Source organism: Leopardus geoffroyi, chromosome B4, assembly GCF_018350155.1.
Source record: "Leopardus geoffroyi isolate Oge1 chromosome B4, O.geoffroyi_Oge1_pat1.0, whole genome shotgun sequence".
Taxonomy (NCBI): domain Eukaryota; kingdom Metazoa; phylum Chordata; class Mammalia; order Carnivora; family Felidae; genus Leopardus; species Leopardus geoffroyi.
In genome coordinates, this window is record NC_059341.1 from 75,656,482 (window position 1) to 75,671,817 (window position 15,336).

Here is a 15,336-nt window from a genome sequence, read left to right on the forward strand (position 1 = left end):
GGTTTTTAGTAGAACTTATATGTCAGCCATCTCTACTGGACTAGCTGTGGTTTGAATTTATATTATTTGAATGTAATTTTCACCTAGTAAAGTGCATCTCACTGGGTATGTTCTCAACAGTAATCAGAGCTGTTGTCACTTCCTTTGTCTCCCACATACAATACCACTAACCATGCACTTGCAGCATGTGGAGGGAATGATTATGCAAGAAACGGGAGAAACCCAGTTTCATGGTTTACAGAACCCAGGAGCTCCTTATACTCTGTGACCAGGGCGCAGGAAGAATGGACTAGTCCTGGTACTGGTTATGGTGTTCAGTCCATGGCAATTTGGGGATTTTAACTCTGTTTTCAACATAGATTAAGAGACTACTCTTTGTACTGTGCTCTCCCCTCCCCGCTACCCAAACCCACACACACACACACACACCCTCCAGGCTCTTACCCTTCTCCTGAAGGGACTGTGGCTCCTCTTCAAGGTCACAGCACAGGTGCTCCAGTGGCCCTGGTGCTGTTCTCCATGGCCCCTCTTCTTGACTTCCCCTTTCCACCTGAGGCTCTGTTCCATCCAGCTGGACATTCATTGACTCCCATCCTGTCCCCAGGACTGCTGTTTGTTCTGAAAGCATCTTTGCTGCAAACCCAAATTGTGACCTGAAACAAATTCATTATCAGCTGTGCCCATTAAAAATGTAAAGGAGTAATACTCCTAAGGGAGTTATGGAAAACAGCCCTAGGGATAAAAGATGAAACTGGGTACGAGAAGCTTGATGGAAGATGAATTTTAAAAGCTTGGTGTGTTCCAATCAACTAAGCCTAGGCCAGGCTTCTTGGAGAAATTAAGAAATGAGCAGGTGCTAAATAGCAAAGTCACTAACAGTTATTTTGGGGACCTCATGGTAGATACAGAATATCCCTGATGGCTGTAAGAACTTCATTTGAAAAAAAAAAAAAGGGGGCGCCTGGGTGGCGCAGTCGGTTGAGCGTTCGACTTCAGCCAGGTCACGATCTCGCAGTCCGTGAGTTCGAGCCCCGCGTCAGGCTCTGGGCTGATGGCTCGGAGCCTGGAGCCTGTTTCCGATTCTGTGTCTCCCTCTCTCTCTGCCCCTCCCCCGTTCATGCTCTGTCTCTCTCTGTCCCAAAAATAAATAAACGTTGAAAAAAAAAATTAAAAAAAAAAAAGAACAATCCTGGAAATTCAAGCTATTCATTTAATTTCAACCACTGAAAATACAATAAAGTAAGCAATCTGGACACATGCAGGAAAGAATATGCACTGACTTCCACTCAACAAAAATGGATATAATCATATGTAAGATTTTCTGCCACAAATCCATTCTCATCAATTGGTTCAGAATGAAATGACTACTATAGGTGGCAGTCCCAGGCAAAGGTATGTGTGTGTCAGGAGCACACACCTCCCTTATGAAACTAAGCCAAATGACACCTCACTTAAGCCTCAACAAAGGGACACAACCTCTCACTCTGATGCAGAAAATGAGAACTGGCAATAAATGTGGTTCAAAGACCAATAACTCAGAAAGCAGGAGTAAAACTCCCAAGCAACCCTGACAGATAGGAGAAATTGTTAGTCAACGGGGAGTCGATGTCTGATGGAGAAAAGTAAAAAAGAAGAGAAAGTGTTTGAACCAAAAGTGGATAAAGGGGAAATAGTTGCTGCTAATATGACCTCATGGTGAATTCAAAGTCCTATGAGTTGAAACATAAGAAAGAACCTGAGACAGGAAAGATCCAGTCAGATCTCATTAGCAAAATATATTCAATTTTAAAGAAGGGTGTGAAGAAGCCAGAGTATGTTCCATCAGAAGAAACAAAAGTGGAGAAAGAGATGGGAAATATGGCCATTGGGAAAAAGTTAAAAGCAACAGATATAGTTTTCTCCTGTCTAGGAGAAAAGAGAAGTGGTTTCTATCTCTGTGTACAGGTCTATTCTCTTGATTGCCAAGAGAAGAGATTTGGGTTAGATAACAAAAATTCTTAATAATAATCCTGTGGTGCATAGGACCAGGCTGTGGGCTTTTCTCCTCTCTGGACATCTTAGGGGTCAGGGCAGGTCTCATATGTTGTTGACAAGGGATTCCCTGCCTCCTCGCAGATAGACAGTCTATGAGATGGCACAGAGAGCCCTTCTACTTGGCAACATCAGTGTGTGTGTGTGTGTGTGTGTGTGTGTGTGTGTGTGTGTGGTGTGATTTTTATTCAGTACCGAAGCCGTCAGAGCCAATGAAAGGCTTCCAAAAACAGGTCAGAACCTTGGTGAACTATCCTGGCTCACTCATACCCATTCAATGACATTTGCAAGAACCCAGAAGCCCAGGATAGGTAATGACAGATGTCAAGTCATTTATTTTCTTGCCTATTTGTCTTTGATGGAAGAGGTAGGTGACAACCCTAAGCCCAATGCACAGGAAGGGAACAAATTATCCTTTCATCTCAGAAGTCCAAAGGAGTCTCAGGGCCTCATGGGAGCATCCTGGACTGATTACCAGCTTAGGAGGTTTCCTTTTCAGAGACTTCTCATGAGAAAGGAAAATTCCCCATAAAGCAATAAAGGGAAACTTCCATTTTAGCTTTCTCCTCTGAATTCCAGCCCCTGTATTTGCCTCGTTTTTAACATATAAGGTGCCAATTCCCTCCCTTCACTGGAGGTCTTCCTTGTTTCTCAAGCTCCTTTTGAACATCCTCCTTCAGGGCTTTACCTACAGCTACTATCTGAACACCTGTCTCAAACTCATTTCTCCATCCCCCCAGCAGCACAGTCCCTTGACGGGAAGCCTCCTTCTGCAGAGCTTACTGGGCTAGCTGTGAGCCTCTCCAGACTACTGGAGACTACTTTCCACAGAAAACCTGTGGAAGTGCTGGCAAAAATCTCAGCAGCAAGGGGGTGGCTACTTATCCTCACACTGCATTTCCTACATGTTCACTCTCTCAGAGACAGCACCTGGGCAGTTAAGGTGTCAGCCCTAACCAGGTTTCTCCTGGCTCCAGGATGTTCCCAGGCCTACTGGAGTCTGGGTTCTAGGGCTTGCATTTCTCACTTTTCCTCACATATCCGGGGCTCAAGCCACCTGCAGAAGTTTTTGCAGCGGGCGCTGTTGAATAGGGAAAAGGCGGTGTATCAAAATGAGTGGCCCAAGGGCACGAGGACGTGTCTCTCCCGTTCTGTCAGAGAACCCTGCCCTCCGCCCCGGGTGGGGCATGGGCGGGACGGGCGCCTGCTCCGGAGTAAGGTTGCTTCTTCCCTTCTTCTTGTCACAGTGCCCCAGGAGAGGGTCAGATTTCAGAGAATCCGAGAGGCTGAGCCGGGGCAGGGGAAGTGAGGTCAGAAAACAGGTTTCCCGTGAACTGGGGCAAGAGCAAGTCAAGAGAAAGGAGCCACGGGGTAACCTGTGCCCGAGTGACAGCGGCGGGAACCGCGGGGCCTGACAGCGACGCTGGGGACGGGGAAGCCTGGGCGAAGGCCGGACACAGAATGTCAGTGGGGCAAACCCCCCGGTTAAGGCAGCGACCGGAGGCCGCGTCGATCCTCCTCCCCGCCCCGTGGGTGACTGGGCCCCCACCCGCCTTCCCGGGAAGCCGGGTGTCCCTCCCTCCAGCCGCGACTAACTGCGGCTCGGCCCCACTCACCCCGGTCGGCTTGGCCTGCGGCCCGTGCCTCCCTCCTGGGCGCCGCCGGCCCCTCCCCTCCGCCCTCCGCTTCGTCGGAGCCGCCGGCTGCTGAGCCAGCAACGGGCGGAGACGGCGGCCGGGCGGGCGCGGGTGGGGCGGGCACAGGAAATCCCCGCCCGCTTCCGGGGCTCGGCGGCGGCGGCGGCAAGGGGGAGGGGGCGGGGGCGGGGGCGGGGGTGGACCGTGGCCCCCACGCCCCCCATCGCTTAGGCCGGTAGAGCCGGGGACCTCCGCGCCCGCCGCCCCGGGACGCCGGATCCTGCCTACGGTGGCCGCCCACCCGCGCCCGCTCCCTGACTGACCATTTTCGGTCCCGGCCCTCGGCCTCCCACGGGGTTCTTTGCACACGGGTTCATTAATTACCCCGACATTTAATAACCGATCGTTGTATGCCAGACAATCGCTGTGAGAGCAAATTCTCAGGCAACAATCTGGAATTCGTCAAGGAGCTTGACTTGTAGGTTTCAAGGTAGCATGGATAGGGGGCTTGAGAGGGCATTGAGGAGGAGTCACTAATGCTGCTTGAGAGATCGTCAGGTTGACTTCAAGGACAAGGTGCTATCTGAAGTAGGCCTTGCAGCCGCATTGTCCAATTTGCGGGAGCCACTAGCCATATGTGGCTGCTGAACTCTCTGTATGTGGCCAGTCCAAATAGAGATGTGTTGTAACACACACACACACACACACACCCAGGTTTGGAAGACTGAATTAACAAAATGTCAAATAGCTAATAAGCAGCATTTGATATATATAGGACTAAATACATTACTTTGTTCTTAAAAATTTTTTTAAATGTTTTTATTTTTGAGAGAGAGAGAGAGACAGACTGTGAGCGGAGGAAGGGCTGAGAGAAGGAGACACAATCTGAAGCAGGCTCCAGGCTCCGAATTGTCAGTGCAGAGCCCGATGGGGGCTCAAACTGACAAACCAGGAGATCATGATCTGAGGTGAAGTCGGTGGCTTAACTGACAGAGCCACCCAGGTAACCCTATAGGGTTAAATACATTATTAAAATTAATTTCACCTACTTTTTTTCACTTTTAAATATGGCTACTAAAATTATTAAATTATATATGTGGCTTGCTTATTTTTCTATTGGACAGAGCTACCTCGAAGCATTAAGATGAATTTGAGAAAGATGAGAAGGAATAAACTATGTTACCATTAGAACCTATTTATAATCTACAAATCACATTATTTCATTATCACAACAATTCTGTACAATTTTATAGACTTAAAAAATAAATGACTCACTTTAAGGTCATAAGTGACAATCATTCCTTTGATATATATTTAGTTTTTGCTATGTGCCAGGCACTAAAACTAACTGCTGGCAGTCAGCGATCCCAAAGGAACTGTCTGTGTTTCAAGAACTCAGTCTTTGGAAACATAGGTCAACAAATATTTGCAGTTAAATGTAATAGATGCTAAAACGGAGGAGTATACTCCACATTAGGAACAAAGAAATAAATATGTATGGGAGGGAAGTCAGAGAATGCCTCACAGAAGTCTTGAGGCACAGAAGAGTAGAGAGGGCTCCATAATGAGGAAGAAGAGAATGTGATAGACCTGCAATTGGGAAAGGGTATAGAGTATACTCTAGAGCCAATCACCGGGTATGTGGGGGGAGTGGTCAAGCCAAGATTTGTATCTTGGAGTTCTGGAACTAAGTCCAGGGGTTCTTTTCATTATGTTACCACTGTTGATAAATATAAGGTGTGTTAATCAGGTAGGCTAACAAAACCACTATCTCTGTGATTTAACATAATAAAGACTTATGTTTCATATAAGTCAGGTGTAGTGGGTTGGATGGGGCCAGTGGGTGGGCTATCTGCTCCTTGAAATCATGGAAGGACATGGCTTGTATCTTGTGGCTCCACCATCACCAGTTGCCTTGTAATTGTCCAATCTATGGGCCTCAGATAAGGGAGAACTGTGGTGGACCTGTTGGAGATATCCGGGGCCAGCCTGGAAGTGAAGTACATCATTTTCACCCCATTCCCTTAGACTGAATTCAGGTGTGTAGTCACATGGTCCCACCTGACTGCAGGGGTGGCTGGGAAGTAAAATGCTTGTGCCTAGTAGAAAAGGAAATGGGGTTTAATGGACACTTATATTGCCTTTGCCACACAAAATGAACATAACCAGGCACCTAGACCTGACTTTACTTAAAAGGGATATTTGGGGAGAGATAGTAGATAGATAGATGATACATAGATAGATAGATGTTACATAGATAGATAGATAGATAGATAGATAGATAGATAGATAGATAGATAGGAGAGGCAGCCCAGATTCTCCTCTCTTCTTTGGGAAACAAACCAGTGTAAGATTGTATCCTTTAAAAAAAAAGGGGGGAGGAGGCAAAATAGGCTCTGGCCCAATGGCATGATAGTGGGCCATTAATAATTAGTAAACATATACTTTATGTCAGAACCTTGTCTTAAACATCACAGGGAAAAATGTAAAACACCTCTATATTATGCTTTGATGTGCCATCTCTTTACCTATCAATCAGCAAACTGTGAAGTGTAGATATCATCTCAGCATGGGTTTGGGGTATTAAGTGAGCCAAAAGGCAAAATTAGAAATTGAGCCCTGGGCTTAGACTTATAACCTGGTACACCAGAGTAGACCTTAGCTTTCACAGTAATATATGGACAAATCCAAATGCCTATATAATGTTCCAAGGTGGAATAATTAAATATGCAGTGAGTTTCAGGTAGATAATTCCATCTTTTAAAAACGTTCTGGTGGAGGGGCGCCTGGGTGGCGCAGTCGGTTAAGCGTCCGACTTCAGCCAGGTCACGATCTCGCGGTCCGTGAGTTCGAGCCCCGCGTCGGGCTCTGGGCTGATGGCTCAGAGCCTGGAGCCTGTTTCCGATTCTGTGTCTCCCTCTCTCTCTGCCCCTCCCCCGTTCATGCTCTGTCTCTCTCTCTGTCCCAAAAATAAATAAACGTTGAAAAAAAAAATTTAAAAAAAAATAAAATAAAAACGTTCTGGTGGAAAAGTTTCAAGATCAGTCTTGATGGCAAAATGTAGGAAGAACAGCTTGGATAGAATCAGAAGACACAAATGGACTTGCTGTGGCATGCTGTGGGATGAAGAATACAGATGTGGGGGTGTCTATCTAGAGTAGAGAATTGAAATGAGGAAATTGATAGAAAGACGAGAATGTGGGGTTTTTTATTTGCCATGTCAAATAATAAAGAGTCATTATATTTAGTATTACAAGAAAGCAATATACCTGATGGGTCTAATCATGTCATTCTAAGGAAATGTGGTGGCCTGTGGCTGCCCTATTGATAGAGTTCAGAACCTCAGAATGGGATGAAGTGGGCCCATAGCCAGATTCTAGTGTGTGGAATATAGAGTTCCTTAGGACACAGCAGTGTTCTTTCTGAGCCTCAGGGAGAGTTCCCAGGCACTTACGGTTTCAAGTTCTCTATAGACTTTGAAAGACCTTAAAAGACTCAGTCTCTTGCCTATCAGCCTTGGCTTCTTCACTTCTGAAATCCTGTTCTGCTGTGGTTTGAATAAGAAAGTACAATGCAGGTATTTACCAGTTCAAGATTGTGTTATAAGAGTTCTTTTATCAGTCAGTTGATTGTAATGAATTATCAGCTTGGCTTATAAAAGCCTATTCGGCCATTATGAAGCCCTACCTTCTGTTGCTAACTAGAACCTAACCACCACTTATGACACTGCTTTTCTTCTATTCAAAGTTTTGAAGACTAGTGTCAGAGATGAATTTTCTACCAGCAGGTCAGTGGGGATGTTTACTTCCTCTATGTCCATGACTATAAACAAGAGAGAAGGGTTGAGGGAAGTTTCAGATTAGGGCTCCTATGTAGAGAAAGGTTAAGGGTCTCCTAACCAGTAATTAATAATTATAACTAACATTTGTAGCACACTTTACATTTTACAAAGTACTTTTTGTATATGTGATCTTCACAACTCAGAGAGATAAGTTATTCCTAGTCTATGGTTAAGGAAATAGTGGTTCAGACATTTAAACTGTAGAACCTCCACTTTCTATCATCTTGGGCAGATTTATGTATATAAAGCTGTTTACTAATCAATAAAATGAATGCCATTATGAATGCCCAAATGAACCCCTACTTGGTGGGGTTGCTGTGAAGGATGAGATGATGTAGATAAACAATTGAATGCATAGTAAGAATGCAATAAATGGTAAGAGCTAAGAATTGAAGCTGCATAATAATTGAAAAGAGGACTTTAGTAGGGTGATGGACAGTGAAAACATAAGATGAAAGATCAGTTTTATTCCAGAGTCTTAGTGAAGTAGACAAATTGGTTAGAATGTAATGAGCTGAAGGTGCAGGTGGTAGAGTGGGGAGCTTGAATTGGAGATAGGGAGGGGTTGCAGTCATTGGTAGTAACTAGGTATAGGATATGACTGTGAAAGTGAATGGCCAAAGTGGTGGACAAAGTCATTTCAGGTAAGAGAAAGCCAAGGAGCTGAGAGGCTAGGGTGTCAGCAGGGATAGTATCCAAAGTATTTAACTACCAATACTAGCATGGACATGGATCCATCAAAATGGATGTAGCCTATAGTGTTGGTCCTGGAGGCACCAGCGACTATGAAAATATTTCAGTATTTTAATAATCACACTTGTGCAATCTAACCCAGGGCATAAGATGGAATTGTCCACATGGATATCGGGGTCGCCAGGAATGATGATGGTGTTATGGAGCATGGGACAGCAAGCCAGTTGAGGGAGGCTTTGATGAGAAAAGGAGAATGACCAGGATATGTTAGGTCATAATAACAAGGAAGCGTGCTGTGTAAGATGGTTTGATGGCAAGCGCTTCAAAGATACAGGACGTTATTTATGAAGGAAGGAGGGAAATGGTACTTGAGGCAGCATGAAAAGCAAAGAGAACATTTTACTTCTGGCCGTAGATAGTGTAAAGCCATCATTCATATAGCTGAAACAAAACTTTCATGAAACAATACTCACCCTAACCACATGCAATGTGTGCTGTTGGTTTCTATTCTATTACTTTATTTTAAAAAGTTTTCCATTTACTACCCACTAAATTAGTTTCACAACTCACTAATGGATTGCAGTTTATCATTTGAAATGTATTGGTATGTAAGTGGTAGGCGCAAAAATAGCCACCTCTCCAGAGGACTGCATAGGAAGCGTGCTTTGTTAAGGGACAGCCAGGTTTTGAGTAGATAAAGAAAATAAAGAAACGTCTATCAAAGACGTTGAAGGATATAGGGGTGTCTTGGTCCGTTTGGGCTGCTGTAACAAAATACTGTAGACTGGGTAGCTTATAAACACTGAACATTTATTTCTCATAGTCCTGGAGGCTGAGGAGTCTAAGATCAGTGTCTAGTGAGAACTTGCTTTCTGATGTCTTCTCACTGTGGAAGAGGTAAGGGAGCTCTCTTCTGAGGCCTCTTTTATAAGGCCACTAACCCCATTCATGAGCCATCTGTCCTCATGACCTAATCACCTCCCAAAGGCCCCACGTCTAAATACCATCACGTTGGAGATTAGATTTCAACACATGAACTTTGGGGAGATACAAACATTCAGTCTATAGAAAGGAGGTTTTGTTGATGAAAGACCCTGAATACCAAAGGTCACAATGGAAGGATTTAGAGGTTGTTTTGGGAGTTGGAGTCTGATTCAAGTTAGGCAATGTAGAGGACCGTAATAGGGTGAGAACCTCTATTTCGAGAGATGATCTGGAGGCTGAGGATTCTTAAGGTGAGTGTTGTAAGCAGAGATATAGGGCATGATGAGATTAGTTCTCTCAGGCGAGGGGGAGGGGTGGATAATCAGTTCTAATTATAGCCTCCTTCTTGGGACTGGTCCCTTAGTTTGTCAGTAGACGGGTGAGGTATAAAGATTGGTTGGGGTTGAGTAAGATGAGGTGTGTGTGCCTCATCTTGAGGTGTGTGAGGTCTCACCAAGGAGTGTGCTGGGCTCTGTGGACTCTCTTTCAGTTCTGTTTTGGACACAGTTAAGGCTAGAGGGACTGTCTTTCCAGAAGTTCCAGGCCTGTGAGGATCCCCTAAACCACGCTTGGCAATGAGTGGTAGTTGTATCAAAGCCTAAGAAGTTTTGTGGCTTACACTCAAATCCTACTGTCCTTGATATTGAGAGGGAGGGAAGGAGTGGCCTTAATAGAAGCTAATAGTTTCACGTACTCTTGAAGTAGAAACATGTTAATTAAAAAGACAGTGCTAAATTAAATAGTGGGCACAAGGGTATGCTAGAAATAGTGCTAAATTAAGAACCAAAAGATTTGTTTTTTAATTCTGGCTGTGCCTCTGGGTGACAGATCAGAGCCTTAACCTCATCTATCAAATTAGTATAATGTTGTTCTTCTTTTCCTTAAAAGCTGTTGTGAGGAATAAATTAAGTAAAAATATAGGCATATGGTGTAAAATTTATAAAGCACTATTCAAAAGCAAGATGTTGGCAATGAGTATTACTTGGCAGAAATAATTTGTAGTCAGTGCAAATAGTGGACCAAGTGCAGGCAGCTGTCAGTTAGTGACAGCTGGTGTTACAATTAGGGTAAGACTAGATGTTTTATAAGATTTAAAGAGGTTTTTGATGGTGGGACACAACTCAGATAGATAAAAAGGCAGAACTGTTTGTTAATTACAGCTCCAAAGAGAGAAGTCTGTCGTGCAGGGATGCATAGCAGGTTACACCTGAGGACAGGGTAACAGTAAGCTGAAACTAGGAAGGTGCTTATGTATGGCAAACAGGATAGAGTTAGGTAGGTTTCCCAGGCAGGCTTCCTGGGGATCAGATATTTTAAATAATTCAATGGGCCTAAGAAAGAAGTAGCTGTTCCTGAGTGTAGGTATCTGGGGGCCTCTGGCAGTTGGGTATGTGTATATTGTAACCCAGGAATGTTAGAGCCTGATAAGGGAAGTAGTTTGGGGTGGGGGTTGATAAATTGCCAGTGAAGGAGAATTGAGAGTTTTAGCCATGACATCAAGACTGGGTCAACATGGCACTTGTGAAATATCATATTACACTGGGACAGCTTTGGAGTGGTGTAATCTCAAACTGTCATTTTTTTTTTTTTATAGTAGAAAAGCTTACTCAAAGCAGACTTCTCATTGGTATAGTATAGTTTCTTAATTTAGCTGTTTATTTACAACACATTTTATTTATAAGTTACTGAAAACCTAATCTTTAATTCTATTATCTCTACCTCTTAATTTATATTTTAAGTAGGCCAGATTTCTGAATCATTTTAGAGAAATACCTGGCATCATCTAATACCCCATGGCAGAAAGAGTTAGACTTTAAAAGTTCTTCTGAGATTATAAATGCCTATAGCATATAATGGCTGGTATAATACAGGCTCAAAGTTGTTTTCCATCAGATTAGAGTTATTTGCCTATCATATGGCTGTGCTAAAATAATTTTAAGATGTCTCCTAACATTCTAACCCCCTCATATATGTCCTCTGTAGTCCATTCCTCTTGAATATGGATGGGACTTGTGAATATGGTAGAATTTTTGTGGAGTTATTTCTAGAGAATGTATTGTAAGCCCTGGAGGGTGAATGGGGCAATAGCTGAAATGTCAGCAATGTTCTGGTCTCAGGCTGTTGAATGTGCTAGCATTATGAGATACAAAGCCCCATGATCCCCCCCAAGGACAGTTAAGAAACAGAACCCACTGCAATTTCCTGACACTCCTTGGAACTGCACATACTCCCTGCATGCCTTCACGTTGTCACCAGATGTATGTCTGAAAATCCTTTGTGTTCTCTTTCCATACTTTGATACTCTTGGATACTTATATCTGATAAAATATGAAATAAAGGCTATGTGCAGTCTCCTGCTTTTACTGCTCTCTCGCAGAGGCAGTCCTGCATGTCCGCTCAGTCTGGTGTCTGAGAACTTCTTGTTCTGTGCATGGCAACAGAATTTCATTTCCATGATTATCTACTGATCAGTTGGCTTTGAATTAATCAAAATGGAGATCATCTTGAGTATCCCTGATCTAAGGGGGAGAGCCCATAGGAGTGGGCACTTCCTAAAGTCAGAAAGCTGCCATACTGTGAGGGGGCCATGTGGCTAGGAACTGAAGGCAGCCCATAGGAGCTAAGAGTATTCCCTGGCTGTCAGTTAGCAAGCAAGTAGGGACCTCAGCCCTACAGCCACAAGAAATTGGATTCTAACAACCGTGTGATCTTGGAAGTAGACCACTGAGTCTCAGGTGAGATCATAGCATGGCTCGCAGTTTGATTTTAGCCTGATGAGACCCTGAGCAGAGTACCAAAGTGATCCATGCCTGGACTTCTGACCCACAGAAACTGTGAGATAATAAATTTGTGTTGTTTTTGGCTACTAAATTTGCGGTAATTTTTTATGCAACAATAGAAAATGAATACACTATGTATCCCACTTTTCATTTTTATGATTGTGCATGCATAGGCACTACATTTATTTTTTTTCCTTGTACATGGAAATGAATTATTTACTTTTTTTTTTTTTGCCTCCTTGAACAAAGCTACTGTGAGCACCTTGTAAATTACTTCTGGTGTACTTGTTCAACAGTTTCCCTAGGATTAGAATTGCTGAACATGTGAATATTCATCTTTATTAGATAATGCCAAATTGCAAAAGTTGTCGCAAAGACTTTTTAAAAAAAATAAATAAAGTTAATAAACCTCCACTAGACAAAAAGAAAAAATGAGTTACCAATATCAGGAATAAAAAAAGTGCATCACTACAGATTCTTCATAGACTCAAAAGTTAATAAAAGCTAATAAAAGACTGTTATGAACAATTTTAAGCCAATGACTTTGACAATTAGATGAACTGGACAAGTTCTTTGAAAGAATTATCGAATTATAAGAAAATATAAAAATCTAAATATATCAACTAAAGAAATTAGATTTGTAATCATAAATCAGAAGGAATTTCAAGGTCCACATAGTTTTACTGGTGAATCTGATCAAACTTAAACAAAAGTATACTAATCCTACAAAGAAAAATACCTACAAAGAAAAGAGAGAAGGGGACAATTCCTCACTCATTTAAGGAGGCTATAATTATCCTAATACTAAAAAAAATTTTTTTAATATTGGAAACAAGACAAGGGTGTCTGCTCTCACTGTTTCTTTTCAACATTGTACTGGAGGCCCTAATAAGTGCAAAAAAGGGCAAAAATAAAAAATAAAATCCACATAGTTTAGAAAAGAAAAGTAACCTTGTCATGTACATAGAAAATTTAGAGGAATCTACAAAGAAGTTACTAGACTATAAGTGAATTCAAGAAGGTCACATGATACAAGGTAAATACAGAAATCAATTATATTTTTATAAATAAGCAACAAACAGTGGGAAAATAAAAGTAAAGCAATTCAATTTATGATATTTAAAATATGATATACTCAGAGATAAGTTTAACAAAAGATGTGTAAGATTTGTACACTGAAAACCAGAAAACACTGCAGAGAGAAGTTGAAGAAGTTTAAATACATGGAGAGATACACCATGTTCATGGATTGAAAGATTCACTATTATTAAGATATGTTATCTCCAAATTGTTCCTTAGTGTCTTTAGAAGAAAACATAGGAGAATAGCTTTGCAACACTGAGAACATTTTGGTGAAACAATAAAAAATGTTAATTTTATTAAATCTTGACACTTGAGTATACATCTTTTTACTTTTCTGTGTAACAAAATGGGAAGTATGCATAAATCTCTTGTGCTGAAAAACAAAGAAGGATGGTTGTCTTAAGATAAAGCATCTGTACATTTATTTCAGTTGTGAACTGAAGTAATTACTTTTTGAAAAAAATAGAATAGCACTTTTACTTGAGAGAATGTATTCAAAATGGATGAAAGACCTAAATTGAGATAGGAAACTATTAAAATCCTAGAGGAGAACACAGGCAGCAACCTCTTTGACCTCAGCTGCAGCAACTTCCTACTAAACACATTGCAGAAGGCAAGAGAAACAAAAGCAAAAATAAACTTTTGGGACTTCATCAAGATAGAAAGCTTCTGCACAGCAAAGGAAACAATCAACAAAACTAAAAGGCAATGTACAGAATGGGAGAAGATATTTGCATATCTGATAAAGGGTTAGTATTCAAAATCTATAAAGAAATTATCAAGCTCCACACCCAAAAAACAAATAAACCAGTTAAAAAATGGTCAGAAGAGATGAATAGACACTGTTACAAAGAAGACATCCAGATGGCTAACAGACATATGAAAAAATGCTCAACATCATTCATCATCAGGAAATACAAATCAAAACCACAATGAGATACCACCTCACACCTGTCAGAAATGGCTAAAATTAACAACACAAGGAACAACAGGTGTTGGCAAGGATGAGGAGAAAGGGGAACGCTTTTGCACTGTTGGTGGTAATGCAAACTGGTGCACCCACTCTGGAGAACATCATGGAGGTTCCTCAGAAAGGTAAAAATAGAACTACCCTATGATCTAGCAATTGCACTACTTGGTATTTACCCAAAAGATACAAAAATACAGATTCAAAGGGGTACATGCACCCTGACGTTTATGGTAGCATTATAAACAATAGTCAAACTATGGAGAGAGCCCAAAAGTCCATTGACTGATGAATGGATAAAGAAGATGTGGCACATATATACAATGAAATGTTACTCAGCCATCAAAAAGAATGCAATCTTACCATTTGCAATAACATGGATGGAGCTAGAATGTATTACGCTAGTGAAATAAGTCAATCAGAGAAAGACAAATACCATATGATTTAACTCATATGTAGAATCTAAGAAACAAAACAGATGAACATATGGGAATTGGGGGGAAAATGAGAGAGGGAAACAAACCACAAGAGTAAACTGAAGGTTGATGGAGGAAAGTGGATGGGGGATTGGCTAGATGGGTGCTGGTTATTAAAAAGGGCACTGGATGTTGTATGTAAGTGATGAATCACTGAATTCTACTCCTGAAACCAATATTGCACTGTATGTTAACTAAAATTTAAATTAAAAAAAATATTTGCCAGACTTTTTCTTAAAATCAACATAAATAAGCATGACAGAGAAAAATAAAACTGACATTATTTGTTGCTAGTGGTAACATTCTGAGATTGGTGATGATATTTTTGGATGTGATTTTTTATATTATCTAAGTAACTAAGTTAATATTTGGAACATCTGTATAATACATATTTGGAACATCAGGGAACCAGTATTTCTCATATGACCAATGCATGGTATTTTAAAAATCATGCCTGGATGAAAGTTCTACTCAAAATGCTATATAGACCAATGTGTTTTTTTTTTTTTAATTTTTATTTATTTATTTTTTCAACGTTTATTTATTTTTGGGACAGAGAGAGACAGAGCATGAATGGGGGAGGGGCAGAGAGAGAGGGAGACACAGAATCGGAAACAGGCTCCAGGCTCTGAGCCATCAGCCCAGAGCCCGACGCGGGGCTCGAACTCATGGACCGTGAGATCGTGACCTGGCTGAAGTCGGACGCTTAACTGACTGCACCTCCCAGGCGCCCCATAGACCAATGTGTTTTAACAGAGTATGAAACAATCATTGATATAGTTTCAGATCTGAAAATGCTCCTCCCTTTTCAATAATGTATCTGTCTGAGGCAGGATATTCTTCA

At 41.7% G+C, this 15,336-nt stretch overlaps 2 protein-coding genes across 2 annotated transcripts in view; both read right to left on the bottom strand.

The window, feature by feature from the left end:
* The window catches only part of ZNF641 (zinc finger protein 641), a 15,941-nt gene extending 12,133 nt beyond the window's left edge, over nucleotides 1–3,808 (bottom strand). Inside the window, exons 1-2 of the mRNA XM_045463430.1 lie at nucleotides 3,648–3,808; nucleotides 445–653 (exon numbers count right to left, since the gene is read on the bottom strand). Coding sequence (XP_045319386.1) covers nucleotides 445–628 — 184 coding nt within the window. The 5' untranslated portion in view covers nucleotides 629–653; nucleotides 3,648–3,808. The remainder of the gene's footprint in view (nucleotides 1–444; nucleotides 654–3,647) is intronic.
* Nucleotides 3,294–15,336, bottom strand: part of LOC123591817 (olfactory receptor 8S1-like) — a 25,985-nt gene continuing 13,942 nt past the window's right edge. Inside the window, exons 2-3 of the mRNA XM_045466471.1 lie at nucleotides 3,872–4,092; nucleotides 3,294–3,817 (exon numbers count right to left, since the gene is read on the bottom strand). Coding sequence (XP_045322427.1) covers nucleotides 3,294–3,817; nucleotides 3,872–4,092 — 745 coding nt within the window. The remainder of the gene's footprint in view (nucleotides 3,818–3,871; nucleotides 4,093–15,336) is intronic.